The sequence below is a fragment of the Cucumis sativus genome, chromosome 1 (genome assembly GCF_000004075.3).
Source record: "Cucumis sativus cultivar 9930 chromosome 1, Cucumber_9930_V3, whole genome shotgun sequence".
NCBI classification, from domain to species: domain Eukaryota; kingdom Viridiplantae; phylum Streptophyta; class Magnoliopsida; order Cucurbitales; family Cucurbitaceae; genus Cucumis; species Cucumis sativus.
In genome coordinates this window covers 24,841,980-24,863,458 of record NC_026655.2, presented here as the reverse complement: position 1 = coordinate 24,863,458, position 21,479 = coordinate 24,841,980, and the positions used below count along the sequence as shown (strand labels likewise).

The 21,479-nt window shown below is 32.5% G+C and overlaps 3 protein-coding genes across 19 annotated transcripts; 1 reads left to right on the top strand and 2 right to left on the bottom strand.

Annotated features, from left to right (window-relative positions):
- Positions 1–4,696: 4,696 nt before the first annotated feature.
- On the bottom strand, positions 4,697–9,762 carry LOC101214694 (vesicle-associated protein 2-1). Of its 4 annotated transcripts, none has more exons than XM_031884761.1 (9): positions 9,653–9,762; positions 8,999–9,100; positions 8,062–8,132; positions 7,828–7,909; positions 6,974–7,089; positions 6,734–6,892; positions 6,285–6,449; positions 6,058–6,135; positions 4,697–5,111 (listed from the first exon to the last, which is right to left on the bottom strand). In XM_031884761.1, exons 2-9 carry the CDS (start codon positions 9,045–9,047, stop codon positions 5,004–5,006), a joined length of 828 nt encoding a protein of 275 aa, XP_031740621.1. In that variant the 5' UTR covers positions 9,048–9,100; positions 9,653–9,762; the 3' UTR covers positions 4,697–5,003. The 4 variants fall into 4 exon arrangements, with proteins under 4 accessions (XP_031740621.1, XP_011659931.1, XP_011659932.1 ...); XM_011661629.2 differs by having other exon boundaries at positions 9,395–9,712; XM_011661630.2 differs by lacking the exon at positions 9,653–9,762 and adding an exon at positions 9,367–9,645.
- Positions 9,763–10,472: 710 nt separating this feature from the next.
- Positions 10,473–13,676, top strand: LOC101214215 (trafficking protein particle complex subunit 6B). Of its 2 annotated transcripts, none has more exons than XM_004135596.3 (4): positions 10,473–10,817; positions 12,834–12,951; positions 13,057–13,273; positions 13,369–13,676. In XM_004135596.3, the coding sequence occupies exons 1-4, from the start codon at positions 10,666–10,668 to the stop codon at positions 13,395–13,397; spliced, it is 516 nt and encodes a 171-aa protein (XP_004135644.1). In that variant the 5' UTR covers positions 10,473–10,665; the 3' UTR covers positions 13,398–13,676. The 2 variants fall into 2 exon arrangements, with proteins under 2 accessions (XP_004135644.1, XP_031736214.1); XM_031880354.1 differs by having other exon boundaries at positions 10,492–10,817; positions 12,819–12,951.
- A 1,136-nt stretch (positions 13,677–14,812) lies between these two features.
- Positions 14,813–17,777, bottom strand: LOC101213728 (EKC/KEOPS complex subunit bud32). 13 transcript variants are annotated; one of them, XM_031880251.1, is made up of 8 exons: positions 17,654–17,753; positions 17,495–17,541; positions 17,078–17,136; positions 16,645–16,758; positions 16,273–16,551; positions 16,077–16,190; positions 15,090–15,162; positions 14,813–14,987 (listed from the first exon to the last, which is right to left on the bottom strand). In XM_031880251.1, the coding sequence occupies exons 3-8, from the start codon at positions 17,132–17,134 to the stop codon at positions 14,950–14,952; spliced, it is 675 nt and encodes a 224-aa protein (XP_031736111.1). In that variant the 5' UTR covers positions 17,135–17,136; positions 17,495–17,541; positions 17,654–17,753; the 3' UTR covers positions 14,813–14,949. The 13 variants fall into 13 exon arrangements, with proteins under 13 accessions (XP_031736111.1, XP_031736098.1, XP_011659928.1 ...); XM_031880238.1 differs by having other exon boundaries at positions 17,475–17,541; positions 17,654–17,750; XM_011661626.2 differs by lacking the exon at positions 17,495–17,541 and having other exon boundaries at positions 17,654–17,777.
- Positions 17,778–21,479: the final 3,702 nt, after the last annotated feature.

Genomic DNA, 21,479 nt, shown 5'->3' with positions numbered 1-21,479 from the left:
GTTTTATTATGATAATATTAATTTTATTCCATTTCAATTTGTATATATAAATGGTAATATTATGCATATCTCAAAGTAATTTCAAAATTCATAGAAGATACCATCTTTAGATCATCACCAATCAATTCAAAAGGTTAAGCTATTTTAGAAGAGTTGCAACCTAAGAATAAATTATTCTTGTATACTGTGTGCAGCTTCTTGTATTACTTCATTGAAAGTTGTTACTGATATTAGTATATATTGACACAAATAATGTTACGTTTCTTTCATATTAGATACATATTTTTTAGAACTGATCAACACAACATTGTTGAAAGAGAAATGCATGGAAGTTTGCATATTATATAAGAGGGGTAATTGTATATTGGTGAAGTTAATCAACAATAACAATGGCAGACATGGCGGCCATTTCTCCCAACTCGCTTGCAAAATCCTCCCTTTGTACATCCAGAAGTGCATAACCTCCAACACTTTCCATTAGCTTGTGGACTGTCATCTACTCCAGGCTTACAGCTCCCTAAACTTGGATTATTGTTGCAGCACACAGCAGCATTTGCATTTAAATTTCCTGTGATCATCATAGTATAATATATAGTACCACAATTTTAATAGAATCAAATAAAAAAGTACATCCATATATTTTAATAAATAAGTCCCAGAGTTCATTTGATGGAAGTAAGTAAATCCCAACAGTGGTATTCTTGCGCACTTATGTATAAGGTGTAGGGAATTCGTATTCCCCGTGCACCCACCGGGAGTTTTTAGTAAATTTAATTTCTTTGGATCAGAAAATGAACTTTTTAATATCGTCTCAGTTAGTTCTTTTGTCAAAAGATATTTACAGGAAAATGTCACAAACTGAAACGATGGTAAGAAAATCATTACGATATGAAACTCAATTAAAGCAGAAAGGTTAAACAAACCTGAATAAAAGACCAGAAAGACAATGAGAACACAAGATATAACTCCAACTTTAGCCATTGTTTCAGTGGAATTGTAGAAATAATTCTTAGTGTATGTGATGAATTTACAATGGTTGATGATGAATTTACAATGGTTGATGGTGTGTGTTCTTATAGTTAAATTTTGTTTGATGTACACAAAACAAACTTTTTGTTATATGATAAACTATTGTGGTTGTGATTTGTTTTTTGAGGGTTAACTATTTTGTTGTAACTAAATTTGTTGTCAATAACGAAATTATTCTAAAAAATGAACGAAATTGTTCTAAAAAAATGAAATAAATATCTATAAAATTAAATTTAGACCGGACAAAATAAGCTAAAAACTAAGAAAATGTAATGCTCGACATTTTTAGATGTCAAAACGATAATTGTTTATTTCACATCAATGTCACGACTATTATTTGAAATAGTTACCGTTATGACTATCATTATTGGCGTTGTTACTATTCTTAAAATTCAAAAGTTCAATAAACATTAATTTTGATGACGGTGGTGTATAATAATTGGTTATTAATTTCAGCTTAGAGAGGAAGAGAAACATTATCATAAATGGTGGTTTGACTCTTTTATTATACTAATATATAATTTTTATTATTGAGAGCGTTGCCGGATGGCATTACATATATGAAAACTGCAAAGGGTTGAAATGAAAGCAAATACATGATCAAATGATCATCATCAGCAGTAACAATGGCAGACATGTTTCTTCCCAACTCGTTTACAGATCCCACCTTTCTCACAACCACCAATGCATTTAAGCCAACACCTTCCATCAGTTGCATCGTCTACTCCTGGCTTGCAAGCTCCCCACTCAGGATGATTGATGCAACACAGTTGTGCATTTGTGTTCAAACTCCCTGTAATTACAATAATCCATTAATGTTGAGAGAAAAATACCCATATGATCAGATCAGTTTGTTAATCAGAGATCACAGTTTTCTTAATTTTCTCAATCATTTTTAATTCTTTTAACCAGAACTGTTCAAACACATACTTTTACGACGATACGTTGAAATGTCTTAAATATATAGAAGTTAACCTGAATAGAAGGCAAGAAAGACGATGAAGACGACCCAAGAAATAACTCCCACTTTAGCCATTGTTTCGAGAATGTAGAAATAATTCTTAATGTGTAATGAATCCTATAATGGTCGATCTTCTAACCGTACTGTGATGAATATTCGAGTAAGAAAATAAAAACAAACTTATTAGTAGACTTTTAACTCTTTTTGTATATTTTCTACTTATGATTTAGATTACACCATTTCAATCCTATTTATAAGATTGTTGTTATGAACATATATGTATAACTCATATTACAATTAAACCCAACAATTTAAATTCCACTTAATTACTCAATTAATATGAAATTATTACTAAATTAGCTCTAAAATTTTAACTCATATCCTTTAATTTTTTCAATTCTTAATCGTAACTTACTTATAATTTAAAACATGTTAATTAATTTTCACCATAAATGGTGTGTTGTTAATGAGTTTCTTTTTTCTAATCTTTTTTGCCTAGGTGTGATTAATTATTTTGTTTGTAACCTAAAGGGATTTTGATCCATTAAAGTGTTCTTAAAAATAATGAAATAAACATTGTTACTGTTAAATTTAGATCGGACAAAATAAGCCAAAAACTAAAACGAACAAGTATAATAACGACACTTTTAGATGCCAATTCCATAATTATTTATTTCACACCAACGTCGTATCAATGAAAGCTAAGTGTATACATGACATGAAAAGATCGAAGTAATTGAACGGCAATTTAGGTTAGGAATCGAAAGATTGAAAGGGTAACTTAATGCCTAAACAATCTCTAATTTACATTAAAAAAAAAATACCTCATTAGTTTGAATCTCGTCTCATAGTTAAAATTTAATCATCTAAACGACAAAAGACGAAAAAGGAAAATAAGAAAAAGAAAAAGATATGGTTGGATCTTATTTCAACGTCCTTTAATATCTATGGAAAGTAGAATAATGTGAAATATAATTTTAAAAGAGTTCGACATAGTCCTTATACGCGTACTATATGTCAATATGGGTGCAACTTCTTTCTACATCACTTTCTTTTGAGATGGTTTGAATTGCAAATTTTGTTTTGTGAAATTTGAACGTTTAGATTTTATTTTTAATAGTTAATTAAGATTGATACTAATAAGCAGTACTGTTAATTTATTGATTAATTAAGTTAGATTTTAACTATTGATATGGTGATTTGATCAGTACTGATCTTATTGTAAAATCATTTCATTAATTCTTATTGTAGAAAGCAATAATGCATGCATGGTATTGCATGCATACACAGAAACAAAGGGTGGTTGAAATGATCAAAAGCCAAAGTAGAGTACATGAAAATCAGCAGTAACAATGACAGACATGTCCATACCAAAGTTTTTTACAAAATCCACCTCTCTCACAACCAACAATGCAATGATGCCAACACTTCCCATCATAATCATCGTCTACTCCTGGCACGCATGATCCCAACTCACGATGATTGTTGCAGCACAACTGTGCATTTGTATTCATACTCCCTGCAATTCCAATTGTACACGTACTCTATCGTTGTTAGACACGATGATATAAAGATGATTAAGTTTACCTTTGAACCAAAAAAAACAGTAATTTGAAGGTTAATACATTGAGAAGAGAGAATTAAGTTAAACCTGCATATAGAACAAGGAAGGCAACAAAGACCCAACTGAAGATTGCTCCTAACTTTGCCATTAGGATTTGTATATTATAATCTGCTGATACAAATGAATGAGATTTGAGTCTCTCTTTTTATAGGGATATTGTTATACATACAATAGTATTGCACATAAAATTCATATATATCTTGTGTGTAATATTAAATTAATTATAAGATTTTGTCCTCTAAAAGCTAAGTTTAATTAGTTAATTTGGAATTTTAACTGGATTGTTTCTCTTTTGGAATTCTCACAAATTTTATTAGTAAATCTAATGGAATTGTTAGCCTTTGTTTTTCATTTCCATATCCATATTCTCATTTTTATTGCAAATTATGTGTATATATACATATCAAAGTAATTGATGAATTATATTTGACTTGAATTCCATATATCTATACTATTATACTATATTAAAGGGGAGAGAGTAGACGAATATGTCTACAATTTTTTAAATAACTATTTTGTCTTCCTTCCTTCCATCTTTAGCTTACAACTTTATATATTAGTAAAATGAAATAAATAAGAAATTACAATTGGTGTATGTTGAAGTTACATAAATAAGAAACATAATTGGATTTGTCATAATTTGTTTAAAGATAAATAGAAGATGATGAAATATTGTTCAATTAATTTAATGAATAATTACCTTTAGTTTATATAGTAGTAAAATGAAAGAAAAGTAATTGTATCATGTATAGCCAATTAAGGTTTATTCAACTTGGATGTTGACGAAAATATGTATCGATCGAAATATCAATAAAATGTGATTGTCAACAGATTTTCTAGAAAAATTCTAAAAACAAAAAAATTAAAATTAGTAGATAAATGTTTGATGATTTTTAAACGAGTTAACATATTTACCGTTTGTATTACATTTAAATTGGCGACATATTGTTTGGTTTTGTATTTTTCGTGAATTTTTCTCTAATACAATGGAAATGTCGATTTCAAACCGATTGACATTTTGAGAGAAATCTAATGCTATGTTTAAATTTTCATACATCTATCTATAGCATCCAATTGAGATGTAAAGACGGTAAAGGACTGACAAAGATGTATACAACAATATATTTGTGTAAATATATCTCAATACAGACTTATGAGAGCGTCGATAACATGCCACATAGACTATACGCAGCTTGGGAATGACGTTAATGTCGAACTACTGAAGTTATGCTCAAATTTACAACAGAAGCAGTATCGAACCCGAGAGAGACATAAGGAGAATAGAACCTAAACAATTATTCTAACTTCAAAGATATATACTATGTATACCAATCCCTCCTTTGACAATTTGTAAAAGATGGACACATGTATAATGACACAAAATCTTTACTACCTCAAGAGGCGTCCTAGGAAAGTACATACAAGAGCCACCATGTAAAGATACAAAACAGGAAAGCCAACTTTGACTCTGTTGAGCTCTGTCTTCCTCAATTCTGACTGAAAATTTAGAAAATGAATAGACGTTAGGACTTCGAAATTCAAAAACAAAGCATATAGTTCGACAAATTTGCAGCTATAAAACTAGAATCAGATAATCATATTGCCAATCAGATGTCTAAGTTAGCAAGAATCCAAAAAAATATCTCCAGAATCTCGACATGGATGAAACAAACTGTCCTTGAATCGTAACAGACTTTATTATAGTATTTCATAGTTCAATTTTTAATTCAGTCTTTGAAGTTATAAATGTTTCAGTTTGCATCTGAACTGGACTTTGAAACTGTTGTTTTATATTAATACCATTTGACTAAATGACAGGGACAAAAATGCACATCTAGAGAGAAAAAATATAAAGCAATATGCTTAGTACTATCTAGTTGAAGCAATGTAACATCAAATCCCTTTAATAGAGTATGACACTTATTTTCTCCTATTATACACTCCCTTAATCCTTTGTGTACCCAAAATTTTATCCACTAAATATGTAACCCCCGATCTCTTCAATAGAAGAACACTGAAAGAAAGTGTTATGATACCTCTAACAAGAACCCTTAAGAACAAAAAAGCATAACGAGAACACTAAACAATAGAGATATATATTGCGGTATCACTGAATAAACTACCATATATCATAGTCTTTCGAGAGAGCTATTTTCTCCCAAATTCTCCATTGGAAATTACTATCTAGTTTTTCAAACCTTTCTTTCAACCCCACTCCCTTTATTTATGACTAAGAGCCCTAACAAACTTACTGGTTATTTAATACTATGCCCTTGCTAATGATAATACAATACTGATAATTTTTATGTTTCCTAACTAGGGGTATAACTGTCTTCAGATATACTTTCATGATGAAACATAGGCAAGAATAGACGGCATCAGTCTTGTGAAGATGATAAGAATTATACGTTCAAGAAGAAAATAGAATGGTATAGAAAATTACGAAATTCTCCTGCAAGAATTTGGTTTCTTGGATGCTTATTTGCTTCTCCTCCTTTAACTTTGAAATGGCATTTTGAGCCTGTAAATAAAGTTTATCAATACACATTACCCTTTAGCAGAACTTTCTCAGTTAATTAACAGTAAAAAGAGGTTTTTGGACAGTTTTTCCACTTCATCATTATGCTCGGAGTTCATAATAATGGAACAATATTTGTATGGAAGACTGACCTGACAGAGCTTTAACTCGAGCTCACTAAGCTTTAACTTCAACTCCTCGAGATGCTTAATCATTTCCACGTTGTCCTCATTGCTATCTATGAAGTCGTTAGCCGAACTTGCTGGTTCTGGCTCCTTTTCAACGACGTCTCTAGGCTCCGTATTATTGTCAGGAACCTGGTCAATATGCAAGACAACCAAAATTTTGTGAATTTGACAAGCAAATAAAAATGGTTATAGCTAGAATGGAAGAGATATGCATTTCATCACAGATTCAACAAAACATTTAGCTATTGTCATGTGCCAAGTTTCTATGGTTGCACAGTTTTCACGTTCTAAGCTTCCAATGTGTTCTCAGAAACACTGTCACGATTGCTTATCTTAGTATCCTAATCAACATGTGATAAAAGTAAATGTATTTCCAAGCAAGCATAGAAAAAGGGCATGTGTTGAGAAACTACATGGTTTTTGTTTAAAGGTTCCTGGTCGACAATCTCCTCTACTGCTTCACATAGATTATTTGGTGCTTCATCAGCCGGGGAAAACACTGGAGAAGATGGGGTAACAAGGATTACACCCAACTTCTGTTCTTCTATGTATTTCCCACCTTCTTTAGCAAACTGAAATTTAAGAAAAAGAAAATGTTAAATTCCAAAACAAATAGCCAATTATGCATAATAAATACTAGTAGAACCATTTACCAAGCTAGAGACTATATCCCCATCAGTTGTATCAGCAGGAACTACAGTGCTCTGGATTAAGAACTTGTCTTTGCATAGCATATCAGGTGGGGCCAGCTGTTGTCCTTGCATCCTAACTAAATTAAGAATCACAGTATAAAATTTGGAAAGCAAGAAATGTTATAGGTAAGTGCAGGACATGAAAAGAAAGAGAGAGAGATAATGAAAGAATTAAAGCAATATGACAACTGAGGATAGTCCATGATTATTGCAAGCACTTGAGCCAATCATTGTGTAAGGTATCAACCTTACTATATATTGATAAACAGAGGAAAGTTAACTCTTGAGGTGATAAAAAATCTCCCAGCCGATTAGAGAGGTCGAGTAATCTCTCATTCCCTCCTCTCTTGCAACAGAAAATTCAAGCATAGAATGAAACATTTCCTCTCTCTCGGACGTATGAATAGCCCATATTTGTTAGTGGACACCTCTTCTGGCCTTTCATATTCTTCATTAAGTAACTAACTTGTAGAGAGTAGTTTCCTCTTACTCCCCTTTCTAGAATATTGTTTCGTGATTGAAGGCCTCACACATTGATGTTAAAATAAATAGATTAAGATAAGACAGGTCACCAAATAGACTACAACATGAAATGAAAGCATAGAGAAAAATGATGATATAGCTAATGAAGCAAGGTGCTAGAAGCAGAAGAATGTAGCCACAAAGGGGCCTCGCTAAAGCTATTGAAGATAAATCATTCATGACTACAACTTATCAGCATCTAGAAATAAATATACCACCGATACATCCTCTCTTCCCCTCATGAAACAAACATGAGAGAAAATATAAAGCCTTAACTAGTCAAAAGTAAATACCCGTGAATTCACGAGTTGAGTTTGGCTCGATGATTCCAACCTTTGGTCGGACAAAGTACTTCTTTGGGGATGTGATCTTAACCTGAAAAAAGAAGCTTTGAACATTACCTTGCATGCAACAAAACAAGCTATCTATACATAATGGATCATAAATCAGTTCGATTTTAGTTTTTGAGAAGTACAAGAGAGAGAAAAAATGAGACAAGGACAGAGAGGAAAATTGGTAACCCATACCTTAAAAGCAACATGGTCTACTGTCTTATTTGTTAGCTGAATTGAGCACAAGCTATCTTTATTTAGTTCAACTGGCGGCCATACAAGAAAACTATGAACAGTATTAGTTCTAATTTGGAAACGGGAGTGAATGATAAATTGAAGTGGAAAATAAATCCAAAGTAAATAATCTCCTAAGAGCAAATGAAAAAAATACATTCAGAAAAGCATAACGACACTTCATTTGAGGTACGTTAGCAAATAAAACCCCTAGCAATAAGAAAAGTATCATACATCAAACCTTCAGCTGGGGTTAACTTTAAGTTCAAAGAAACATTATTTTAATAAGCACTTCCAGGAAAAGCACAAATGTTGAGTTTAATATCGTTTTTAGAAGAGTAAAAAGTACTTTTAACTGATTAAAAATCCTTCTGGCGACTGATCAAGCCAAAAGTGCTTCAAAAAATTTTTAAAATACTGATAAGTTTGTTTATCAAAAGTGCTTACAAAAATGTGTTTCACCTGAAAGCATTAGGTCCAAAACACATTTCAAACCTAAATCAAAGCGCTCCACCGAATACTACCAATTAAGTATTTTTCAAAATTATAAAAACCATGTTGTCCTATCTATACAGCCAAATTACCAACAAAATTTTGAAAAATGTTTTTAGTTATTCAAAGGCACTTTTTTACACTTCATATGTGATCAATTAGCATACAAAGTACAAATGAAAGAATTAAAACATAAATTTCAAAAACTAAAAAAAAGTATTAAAGCAAAACCCAAACAAGTAAATCACTTTGCTTTTGTCACAAAAGATCAAACGGTTCATAGGAAGAAACGAGATAAGCAACCAATCTCCTAATGTTTCCACAGATAATCAATGAACAGCTCGTTGAAAAAATAAACAACAAAACAAAAGTCCAGAAGAGAAAATAATTCATTCTGTTGACTTACAAATGAACTTCAATTCCCGAGGATGAATTTCCAAAAGCCTCGTCTCCATACTTCACTTAAATTGAAAACTAATTCACTCAGCTATTTTATCAAAGAGTTGTCCTGCACAATCGAAATACAAAAGAGAACAAGAAAGATTGAAGCAGAGACTTCTGGGGACTAGTGCATAAAAGAAAAGAAAACAAATCAAACGTAATCAAAGAAACCAAGATTTAAACAAAATAACAGAAGACATGAATCCATATACAAACAAAGAAAAACCCAATTAAATTATTCAAACCCATCCCAACGACTTCTACAATAAACAATCGGTAATATAATAATCGAAATACAGCTCTATAAAGCTTAATGTATAAAAAAAAACTCACAAATTACAATCAACAAGAAATTTCTCACAATGCTTATTTCAGTATTCTGACAACGATCACACAATGAATTGGCCCAAAAGTTGAAGAAAATGAGAAAGTGGGGGGATCAGTAGATGAATTGGGTCAGCATTTCAAAACCCATATGAAGAAAACAGAGTACAGTGTCCATAGCACAAAGTTACGGGAATATTCTGATTAACAAAAGAAAAAGAAAAAGCAGAGAACGGAGTTTCATCATAGAACCCAAAGGCGTAAAGGATTGGAATTGGGAATCAGAAACGAATACCGAAAAGTAGAGAAGGAATTAAGGCGATTCGTAAAAAGATTCTCTTTTCCCTTTCTTGAATTGATCGTGCATGTCAAGATGTCAATGGTAACGAGGAATTAGTTACTCGTGATAAAAAGAGTTTATGTTAGAAAATAAGTGGGAAGTAAAATTATCTCTTTTAACTTTGAAATTGATACACATACTCGAAACTAGGTGGGTAGCTATCGATTCTTTTAATTATCTTTTTTATCTAACGTTCGTATCGTGATTAGTGTCGTTTAGATGTGATATTTGTTCAATCATATTACAAAACATAATTTAATATTTTCAAAAGAGTGGAGAATTTCAAAAATTACAAATGAAATTTGGAAATCAAAGTTGGAAGGACCGAAAGATCTTGGGGTCAATTTAGTCTTGTGATGGCTCATTTTCGCTTTCATTTTGAAATCAAGTTCCCGTCACCTATGTTGAACAACTCAATCTTGACATGAACGAGAACCCACTTGGGAATAATTTTGATCTTGAAGAAATGAAAAACAATCGGAAAAATGGAATTTGGCAAATAACAAATGTTAGAGCATCTTCGATGAGTAAGAGTCAGTGAATATTTTTTTGTCGATCATATCGATTAAAGAGTAATTTTTTATTGAAACTTTCCAAACGACTCTAACCAATCTCTCTTTTTTATTACCGACCTCGATTAGGTCGGTCGGCTTGGTTTTTCAATCTATCATGCCTAGCCCTAATTTACATAAATCTTTTTTTTTCATATTTAAAGCATTTAAATTTTGAGGGATGAAAACGTGAAAATATGGATTTTACATGAAATTTAATATTTTGGTGCTGAATTGGTAATCATTCGTACGACATGTCGTCATTTAGTTGTTGAATCTAGACTGAGGGCGGAATCAAGGCAGTGACCCAATCGATCTTCTCTCATCCTCCATCTTGTTTTTGATTTCCTTCCCAATTCCGTCGAAGTGAGCTTCTTCAGCTTTCTACAATTCCACTTTGATCGAAGGTAAAAACACATGGGGAGAGAGGTAGCAGAGAGTTGCGTTGACAGTCTTTTGACGGAAATGGTTTCCACTTATTGCCATCGATTCTACGCCAATAAGCCGGAGCTAGCCGCCCGTCGCATCGAGGCAATTGGTTATCAGGTTGGCCATCAGCTCTCCGAACGGTATTTCTCCAACCCCACTTTCTACCCTTCTTTTTTTGTTGCTTAGATTTTGATTTCCAATGTTGGCTAATGGATCTCTGATTCAGTTTCTTAATTCTTTTTACTCTTTCTGTTTTACTGAATGTATATGTTGGGAGATTTATATTTGAGCTTGTGAAGAACAATAGTTGGGACTAGAATTGCGGGTTAGAAGTGTTCCCTCAACACCCCACCACATAGGAAAAGGAATTTTGTGAAATTGAAAACATCTAGCATTCTATAATGAAAGCGGGAGGATAAAAAGTTGAATTTTGCAGGATAATAAAACCATATAATGGACTAGTTTTTGGGATATGACAGATACTCAATAACAAAACAGTATACATGACAATGGCTAGGCTCTAGAGTTACTTCTGATCATCGTTTGGTGTGCTTAGACTTGGTCATTTTGAAATGGGTTCCAATCCCCCCTTCAGATTTGAGAATATGTGCATGTTTCGTCCCTCTTTTAGAGCCTAGCCTATTTTACCCTTCAAGTGTGCGCCAGAGGTAGAGGTCTTAGGAAAATGGGAAGGTTATGGTTTTTGGGTAAGCCTCACAGTTTGAGAGAGTCCCTTAATTCGGAATCGTGAAGTTTTTGGCGACTGAAAATCCAGAAACTAGATTAACTAAACTGTAATACCATGATGGGTTGATTGGAAGAGGTGCTTTAAACAGAGAGAGGGAAGGTTATCTCTGAAAGTTGAGTTTGAAGAGGTGATTATTTGTGAAACTATCTGCTTGAGGCAAAGGGCTAAATTTACATAGGCTAAGGAGGGCAGAACAACACTGCTTACCTCCATATGGTTGGCCACAGCGAAAGTAGTTATTCTCATAATTTTTTTTTAAAAAAAACCACTGGTTTGCAAAGATGGGAAACTGTACGATAAGGAGACTGAAGAGGGAGTTCTCTCTTTTTTCTCCTCTCTTTATGGTTTGACTATGGGTTATCTCACCGAAGCCTTTCCTTGAGGGGCTCTCCCATCTCAAATGAACCCCAGCCAGATGGTTTCACTATGGCGTTTTTCTAGATAACTGGGGTTTATGATCTTTGGAAAGTGTCTTTTGAGCTATACAAGTGAGGAGTGGTGGATAAGTCAATGAACAAAACTTTTGTCTCGCTGTTTCCTAAGAAGGAAAATGTGAAGGATCTAGGAGTTTAGACCCAAGAAATGTGAAGGTTTAGGAGTTTAGACCCATGAGCTTACTCGCTTGGGTATCTCTGATTTTAGCCATGGTCTTGGTGAATGGACGGAGGAAAGTCCTCCCCTGGACTATCTCTGATTTGCAAATGGCCGTCATTCCTTTAAGGAACATCTTGGATCAGGCTCTTATAGCTAATGAGGCTATCGAGGATTATCATAACTGTAAGCCCTTATATTCAAGATTTTTTCCAGAGGAGTGAAGAAAGGAGTTCTTGAGGGTTTTCGGGTGGAGACGATTATCTTCTATTTGCTGATAACTCCATATTCTTTTGTGTGGAAAAGAGGAGTCTTTTGTCAATTTTAATTGAATCTTTTAGTTCTTTGAGTCAAAGACTATCTTAAGTTTAAAGATCATCAAAGACAGACAATATTCCAAAAAAAAAAAAAAGATGAACAAAGACAAATATTGAGTTATTGGTATCCAGGGTATCCCCTCCAAGCTGGAGAGATGGGCTTCTTGGGTGCGTTGTGAAGGATCTTCCTTTTCTTTTTATTTTTATTTCCACGGCCGGGATTTTTTTGTTCCAATGAATCGTAGATCAAATTATTTTTTAAAATGGAGGGATGTGCTTTGGAAGGAAAGTAGAAACTGGGAGGGCAGGAACTCTCTGATCTTTCCCCAGAGATGTTTGTTTTCCTGTTTAACTAGTAAAATATTCTGCTGAGAGTCAATACATTATGAGTCAATACATTATGGCTTAGCTTCCATTTCCGTTCCTGTTTTATGGCTTCTTATTCACGGTACTTGACGACTAAATACTGCAACTTTACTGTTAAGCTTTGTTTTCACTAGGTATACGATGGAGCGGCCTCGGTTCACGGATCATCTTGAAGCAATCAAATTTATCTGCAAGGACTTCTGGTCCGAACTCTTCAAAAAGCAAATAGACAACTTGAAAACAAATCATAGGGTAAGATCAAAAGCCAAACCTAGAAGCAGCCGTTCTTTTTCTTGTGTACTGTACTTGATCCTACATGAACTCGACCTAAATATGGAAAATTGTTTTGATTCCCAGGGCACCTTTGTCTTGCAAGATAATCGATTCCGCTGGCTTACTCGCATGTCGGTGGATCCTCAAAATGAATCACAAGATAATTCTGCAGATGGTGAAAACAAGGTAGCTCAAGCAACAAGCATGCATCTATATTTCCCATGCGGAATCATAAGAGGTGCTCTTTCAAATTTGGGAATTCCTTGTGCGGTTTCTGCTGATATTTCAAATCTTCCAGCATGTAAGTAATCAAACTTAAATCATAATCCCCACTTTGCTTCTAGGTTCCAGAACTGAGAAAATGACCTGTTGAAATCACTTTGTTTTATGAAATAGGTTCATTTGTTGTTCGTATAAAGGCCTGATGAGAAGTGTATCAAAAAGTAGAGATTTTATCTTTGGGATATGAAGACTTGGTAGATCCTTAACACCACCCTCCAGTTGCAATCCTTTCTGTTTTGTTTCCTTTTCTGCTTTCTTTATTCCTCTATCTTCTCCTAGTTCACAAAACTCTTAGCACAAAAATCTGTTGGACAAACGTTTGTTGTATGAAAGTCAATAGCGAATACTTTTCAGAATTTCATGATTGTAGAGATACATTGAGGTTTATTTTATATTATACCATTTGGGAGGATTGGTTCATATGCTATGATTCTATAAAGATCAACTATCTAGAATGTTAAGGTTCTATGGGTTTCGAGATAATTAAAATATTGTAGAGTTGGTCATTCATGAGATTGATCGTTCATTGTCATTAGCCACCTCCTAGTACACCTAAGTATTTTGCTTATATTATTATTGTACATTCTCATATTTTGATGGTATATATGCAAATATTGAAATGAATATGGAAGCTGTCCACCAAGTTGGGATGAAGTATTTAATTAGGGTATTAACTCCGAAGTTTCCTAACAGCATTACTCGTAGTCATTTTACCATTAAATGTTGCAGAGTGAAGTAAACTGTTTCTTGGAATTGGTCCATTTGATTATAATTTCAGGAAAAAGATGATGTCATTTTCCAATAAATGAAATTTCCACTGGGCAGGAGTACTATAACTTTATCTTTTTAAAAATGGAATAAGATTGAAAATTATCGACAAAAATAGGACAGTGAAATTGTAGACGGAGTCTACAACTAGGCAAAGTCGTAGACAGGTTTTGATGTCGTGGATTCCGTCCACAACTTCCATGAGTTGTCATCCATTCACTATATATATAAAAATAAAGAAACAAAAATAATAAAAAAAAGTGTGAATGACAACTCGTCGAGGTCCACGACTTTGGTAGACACCCTATTTTTGTCACTATTTTTCTTCCTACTCCATTTTTTAAAATAGCATTATTAAAAAAAGCTCCAACTACTAGTTGTGTTGGATGTCAATATCAGCTAATGTTTACCAAAAGTTTAAATGGAAAGATTCAAAAGCATTCATAAGGGAGTGTACATCAATGCGTATATTTTGAAAAAATGTTTTAACTACCACAACGTTATTACTTCAGAATAACCATCGATTTGAAGTATCTATAGAAATTCTCTTACATTTAATGGTTTTTCGTATGATCAACAAACTTATAACACACTTTTATATTTTTCGATGAATATGCACAAAAATAAGTAGGATATTGATAAGTTCAGAAACTGTTTGGCTCACCAACTTCTTAAGTTTGTCTCAATAACTCAACCTCAACAATAAACACTACCGAATACAGTAATTCGTTCTTTTCATTTTTTATACTATTTTACATTTACCAAAAAACTCAACTCTTCCCCCACAAAATTGCAATCACGAAAACAAAATTGTTGATTTGTTTTTAAGATTAAGATTAATTAAATACATTGTTCAAAACGTTCAATGAGTTTACTACACAAGAAGTCAAGTGATAATTCAACAAAACAGATTAAAAGTGAAATTACTTAACCAACCATGGTGCGTTTTCGGCCTCTCTGACGCACTGTACACAAATCAAAGTGAAAACAAAAGAAGTAATGAATCATATGTAACGAAATTGATATATAAGTAGAAACGAAATAAATGAAAAGGACAGAATCACTACCTTGAGCCAATTTGTTCGAGGTCGATGACCATTGCTTCGAAGTCTTCCGGTATGAAGCAAGAATTAACTCCATCTATGAAAATGTAGAACCATTCAAAGCATATTCAATTTCAGTTTCAATTCAACTCGATTTGCCAATAAGTAGTCATAAGATTTCAAGGACAAAACATATATGGGAGCCATTTGGAGCAGTGAGTTGGATATTAGGTAGTCATTGGTTGTTACAATCTGTAGGTTATAATAGTTTGTGTCGGGTGCAAACTATTTGAGTCTGTAAAGAAAATGGTAAACATTGCAACCGAAAAAAAGGGAAAGATGAATAGATTATAGTAAACAATAAAACAAAGAGGGATTTCAAATAATATTGTTCTAGTTAATTGTATGTTATAATAGTTGAACACACCAACTATTATAATCGGAGGTTCAATCCCTGCTCACTCCACTCGACTGAAGTTGGGCACAAAATAACGGCTCATAAATGTCCAATTTGAGGCGAAAACAATAAGCAGTTACCACACATTGCAATGCTTCTTCCTAACTAAATGCATTACCTCATCGACCCTCATTCCTCGTGTGCTTCTTCATATGACTATGATAAGCATTTTCAAAGACCACTTGAGCCATATGATTTAAGAGGGAAAGTCTATATATTGGGAAAACAAGAAAGCCAACAAGAGGGTTTACAAAGTAACAGCCCAAAGGAGATTTAACTCAAAGAAAAAAGGACTCCCGTCCAAAACAATCAAGGCCAAGTCTAAGAAGTAATTACAAAAGCCAAAAGTGAGGTTTCAAACCTAGCAAGGGACTAGACCTCCTCTCAAGACCTTTCCAATTCCCCCATCCCCCAAGATTTTATCACTTCTCACAAGCCAGATATATATCCCCACAACACAACACAATAACCAGCACTCTAGAGGATACTGCCCTTATCCATGGAGGAGAATAAATTTTTTTTACAACAAACAAGGCCAAGGGAAACCAACTTACCAAATTCCCACACGAAGAATGCATTGATAGCAGCGCTCGTTCCAACACATATAGATCAACAGCTTTGTCTTCTGGAATAGTTGAAGTGAAGCTCAGACCAAAATCAATAAGAACCTGAAAAGACAGTTGCCCTTATGATGGAGATTAACTAAAACACCTCTCTTTGAACATTATAATAACTAAATATGCAACTCACGAGTTCATTGGTACCACTCCTGATCAACATGTTTGATGTGGTCAGGTCACCATGAACTAAACCACCATCATGTAACTTCCCAATTGCAACACCAATCTGCATCGCAATGTCACTCAACTGTTTTGAATCACCACCACTTGACCCAATTTCAAGCAATATATCTTTCACAGGAGAACCTTCCACATACTCAAATGTCAGGGTATATAATATTGGGTCAACAGCATACAACACTGGTGTGGCTACTCCGAGTCGCCTAGCTTTGGTCATGCACCTTGCTTCCTAACATGAAGTTCCAGTCAAATACATGCAAGAAAATCTTTTGGCTAGTTATTTCTTTAAAACTAAAGAGTGTTTCATCAGAAGAAAACAAACTGCATTCAATCGCTTGAGTGTAAGCTTGGAATCCAGTAATGGATGTCTATATTTCTTTGAGAACCGTTCCTTAATAATTGATCTCCTTCCAACAAAAGTAGACTCGAACACTCTCTACAAGATGAGAACAAAGGAAAACTAATTTATGAAAACTACAAAAATACTGTCAAAAGACTTGTCCAACTAAAACTCCGGGGATGAGTTCGGTATGACTTTTGAAAAACAAAAGCACTTTTTAAATTCTTCAATTTTGGCTAGTGAAAAGTAAATTAGTGCTTATTTCAAAAGTTTTCAAAGAGAATACACGTTGATCTCTTTTAAAAATTATCTCATACTCATTGATGAACATCTAAGCAAAATATTCCATTATCCATAACCATCCCTATTCCAAAAAACATCCCAGACCAAAGAACAACAAGAGATTTTAACTCACAGCTTCAGCTCCTTGCTTAACTAAAATGAGCGTGCCATCATTACTATCCGTCTCCATAACTACAGAACACAGCAGCAGAAACCGTTCAATAAATAAAAAAAATCATAACAATACAATTCATGTAAGAAACTTCCAAATTATTAATTCCACGACAACAATGTAGAAATACAACAACAGCCATAAACACGAAACCCATATTCTAAATTTAAATTAATCTCAAGTTTCAACGTGTAAATACACTGATAATTTCAACAGAACAGCGAACAAAACGAAATACCCAGCAGTTCATACAAACTAAAATTGAATTAAGGAATATCAAAGAACAATAAAACTATCATATACAAAGATTAGTGAAGAAACCCATAAACAAAATTATGCTTTATGAACAAAAACTCACTCCAAATTTAATTGGGTCACCTCAAATTGATGAATCACAATCACAACTATATTGGCTTTCAGATATGCTGGAAAAAATTGCCTCGAGAAATTATAATTGATATGAAACAAAACTGAAAAAAGAAGAAGTTGGAAAGAAATTACAAATTACAAGTTGAGCGTGGTGAGGAAAGAAATTACAAGTTGAGATGAGAATATGAAGTGAAATGCGAAGGCGCGGGTACTCGCTAGTTTAAAGATGAGATTTTTGCTTCCAATTCTAGGTATACGTTTTGAGGAGAGATTCTCATATTAGGCACAAATTCTAAAATCATATTTTAATTAAGATATACAACTATATAGATAGAACTTAATTTATTTACCGAAACGATGTAACTCGACTTACATAAAATTTGCTTAAATAATTGGGGTAGCATAATAGATCGAAAAGCTTAGACGACTGAATAAGATTGACCGTATTGAAGAAAATCAGTCGAAGATAAGGGAGGTTCGTTCGATCGCATGTGAAATTTTCAAATGGACAACATTTCAAAAAGCTGTAATAACTTAAACCGATCGATTGATCGACCAACGACACATTTGTATTCGTTCATGGCAGGTTGGTTTGTACATTTACTGAACCTACTCCAGCCAATTGATGCTCACCCCTTTTAGTGATAATTGTTATGAACTTCTCAAAGGGACAAACTTCCAAAAGTTTGATCTCACATCTTACTTATTATTTTTCTTAAAGAAAATCTATACATATAAAGCAATTTTTGGAGAAATTATTTGAGATTGGAATCTTTATAAAAAAAATGAAATTGTAACATATTTGTAATTCAAGAGGACAAAATAAAATAGACTTTTCTATTTAATACACCTTTTCAATAATACTATTGGATTTTTTAATAAAATAAAATAAACTGTTACAACTCGTTCTAAAAAAAATAAACGTGTTATTATAAATTTAACTATTATTTCTAAAATTGCAACTCATTATAATTACTTTATATAAATAGGGTTCTACGTACCATGAAACACACGACAATATAATACATACATTCATTTGCAAAATTATTGATCTCCAAGAAAACTCACTCAATTTTTAAAACAAAATTATCCTTCCTCGTTCCCTCTCATGTTTCTAAAGTTGTTTCTGCAAGTCAACATACACCTCTTCTCGACAACGGTATGGTAGCTAGTTAACAAGAAATAGAAAAAAATGATCACACAATTTCGTCAAAATTTAATTGCCTAAAGTTATTTCTTCAATTTCAACTTTTGAATTTGAAGGTAATACAGAACGAGTTAAATAATCAGACAACTGTTAAAATTAAAATGTAAGGAACAACGATCGTGAAAAAAAAGAATGTACAAACAGTTCTAAGATGCAAACACTTGGCCACACAAATGCCCCAAATCTATTAACTAAGATTAGCCCTCGATTAAAGTAAGCACATTAAATGAGTTAGGTTCAATAGCATCCATAAAATGTTACCAATGTTTGCATAAAGGTTTTATAGGTATTTGCCTACACACATAATTAATTCGAATAACCTAAACTAATTAGGATTGATCCCTCGTTCCAAATTGAACATGAATATTAATCATGTTGTTCAACATGAATAACCTACCCACGTATATATATATATATATGTTATCCTAAACATGTTGTTTGACAATTTCAACGAGACGAAAAAGAAGATTATTTTAAAAGGTTCATGACCACGAGAAACTTCTCTATATGTGTGTGTATATATATATGAATTTTAAAAGAAAAATATTACTAGGTGGCAAATTAGTTTAGGTATTTTGCAAAATGTTTTTAAGGTTTGTGATTTTGCAAATATAGAAGAAAAAAACAATCAAATCCAAGCTTTTATATGTGTGAGTTAAGCTTTGTTTTTGCCATTTTCTCAGATAATAAAGTATGTATGCTATAGACTTAATTATTATAACTTGTTTTACCATTTTTCTGCGAGTGTTCTATTTTTAAAATGGCGAATTAAGAAAATATTTATTCTTCATGACAATATTATGTGTAGTGGATTTTGAAGTATAAATATTTTTGTTATATTATTATTTAGATATCCTATATACAACCATGTAATAGGTAATTTAATCTATTTAGTTCGACAATATTTACACAAATCCCAAATAGAAAAGATATAATATAGAAAAGATATAATCGAGTCTATTGTTTAAAGGTAATTACAATAGTAACAGTTTTAGGGATAATAATCAAGTGTATAGAAACTTTTTTTGGAAAAATGCAAATATAGTAAAATATATCGATGATAAATGGGCTTATAATTGACAAACTCTAACGGTTTTTTCTATATTTACAATTATTTTAAAATGTTGATATGTATGTTAATACTTTGAATCCAATTACTCAATAGTCGTAAACATAACGATTAAATTCAAAATAATAACATATATAACCACGTCTTTTAATAAAATGCAAATATACCAAAACTTGTTAAAGTCTACTAATGATAGAAGATTTATCATTAATACATCATGTTGCAAATATTTGTCTATCATTGATCACAGCCAGAAATGATCTATATAAACCAAATATCCAAGTGTTCTTCAAGTGTGCGATTAAATCCTTTAGTGGTATGAACTCATATGTTAGAAAATTAATTTATGATAGATAATGCACTACGAAGAAACTCGATACACTAGTTCCTATTATTACTATGCTTGGATCACTAGCTAAAGCGAAATTGTGTAACGTCTTAGGACATCCCATTAGTAAGCCAACCTGGATCCATTTGTTAGATTTTGATATTATTGATCGATTTTGATATTATTGATTTTGATATTTTTGAGGTATGAAGACTCTTATGGTTTATCAGTGATCTATCAATATTTAGACTTTGACATATTTAGTTATATTTACAATTTTTTTAAATGTTGCTATATACTTAATTATTTTGAATATAATTGCTATATTTACAACTATCCCTACTATATTTGTAGAAAGTGCAATCGATGATATAATCAATCCTATTTAGGCTATAGACAAATTTTTATATAGCAACATGAGATATAATCGATCCTATTTAGGCTATAGAGATAACCGTGTAAATAGCAAATTTTTACATAACAACTTGAAAAATGGAAAAAACTGAAAAATAATAAGAATTATAGAAAAATTGTCGTCTGCCCCTCTTTAGTTATTTTAAAAGGGCTGACAAGAATAATGAGAAAACATGAGGTTTACTTTGGATAAATGACAAAATTATTTTTAAATTGATAAAATAGCAAAACCGAAAAATATGGAGAAAAAAAATTGAGCAATGTCTTAAATGCCCCTAGCCTACCTAAGTGAAAAACTTGAATGCTAAATACAATTGTTCAATAAACCCGAAATACCCTATAATTTAATAAAACATCTCACACAGTTAAAAACCTATGAAAAATTTATTTTCTCTCAAAAAGTAAAAAAGAACACATATCACTATAAAAGCTTCACCTAAGCTTTGCAAAACGTTCCATCTCCTTCAAATTGTGCAATAACTGAGAACTTCCCATTAATTTCACGTTTTGAAACCCTAGGAAATTTTGAAACGTCTTTTGATTGCATCTCCAATGTCTTTTGTTACCTATCTTTGGCAATTGATCCACTAAAAAGTTCCAATATCTTCACTGAAAACTTTCCATTAATTTAACCGTGATTGTTCCAATATCTTCATACGTGCCCTAACTTCGTCCATTAATTTCATTCGCTTGAAAATCTTCAATCATTTGCATAAAGGATTATTCGTCCCTTAACTTGCCCACTTAAATTGATGAGTTCTTCAAGTTATTCATACATTTGAGATTCATCTGAGTTCTTGATCGGCCAAAAGGTAAGCTTCTTAATCGGTCATCACATGTAATGATAGAGGATATATCGTAAATAAAGCCTTCGATGAAAACCGTAACATAAAAAAGAAAATGACTAATGAAAATATAAACGTGAACATTAACGTTATCAAAAAACACAACGTCTCACAATAATTATTATAGTTTG